At 47.3% G+C, this 948-nt stretch overlaps 1 protein-coding gene across 1 annotated transcript; it reads left to right on the top strand.

Annotated features, from left to right (window-relative positions):
• Positions 1 to 263: 263 nt before the first annotated feature.
• EMWEY_00035880 (hypothetical protein) lies at positions 264 to 707 on the top strand (the record flags this gene model as incomplete). The annotated part of the gene is made up of 1 exon (XM_013482084.1): positions 264 to 707. The coding sequence occupies one exon, from the start codon at positions 264 to 266 to the stop codon at positions 705 to 707; it is 444 nt and encodes a 147-aa protein (XP_013337538.1).
• Between the last annotated feature and the right edge of the window lie 241 nt (positions 708 to 948).

Raw genomic sequence — 948 nt, 5'->3', positions numbered from 1 at the left:
ATCAAAAAGGCGTTCGTTTACACACCTGACAGCGAAGATAGCACTCAGCCGCAATACTTGCTTACCTCAACGGCAAGGATATTGGTTGCCTGAAGAGGAGAAACAAGAAGGTGGATATTAGAAGCCTCTGGTCTGAGCTCCCAGGAAGTCTATCGGCTAGCAAAACGCGAATCGAGACTGGGAGTGACAGCAGCTATCTGATAAAGACAGGAGATGGTTGTGGTCTAGACCAGCAGCACCTCATTAAAAGTATCAAGTAACACATGGCAGGGCGGCAGCGCGATGTGTGGAAGGATAAAGTAGACCAAGGAAAATCTGTGGCCTACCAAACAGCAGCCAGCAATGCTTTCTTGTGGGGACCAACCCGACTGAAGCCGGAGGAGGTCGTTATCCCTTTAAGAGCAGGATCTGCACAACCTCCCACAAGAGCCTATCTGAAGAAGATTAAAGTTTCCAAGGTATCTAGATGTCGTCACTGCACAGCAGACCCTGCAACACCTGCGCATGTGCTTAATCACTGTTCACACACCCTTGACAGCAAAATCAAAGAACGACATAACAAGGCCTTAGCATGGATTACAACAGGAATCAAACGGACTGCGGTGAATCGGGACAAGACTCTACAAATAGATAGCAGTCCAGCGGATATGGAAATCCTACTGAGGCCGGATATTCCAGGGACGACAAGCACAAGCGAGTTGCGATAACCGATGTGGCTATTGTGTTTGAAGACTACCAGAAAAATTCGTTTGGCTCTGCTCGTCTCCAAAAAGAAGAAAAGTATCAAAGCCTCAAGACGTAATATGAAAACGTGGGTATAGCCTGTCAGTGCAAGCAATAATATATGGGTCCCTTGGGTGCATAGCAAAGGAAAACAAAAGAGTGCTTACACACGAGTTGGGGCTCAATGAACGCACAGCGTGGTTTGTACAACGTGGAATTAGCACT

Source organism: Eimeria maxima, genomic scaffold, assembly GCF_000499605.1.
Source record: "Eimeria maxima Weybridge genomic scaffold, Emw_scaff510, whole genome shotgun sequence".
NCBI lineage: Eukaryota > Apicomplexa > Conoidasida > Eucoccidiorida > Eimeriidae > Eimeria > Eimeria maxima.
The sequence above is the reverse complement of the archived record's forward strand: the minus strand, read 5'-3'. Positions and strand labels throughout refer to the sequence as shown.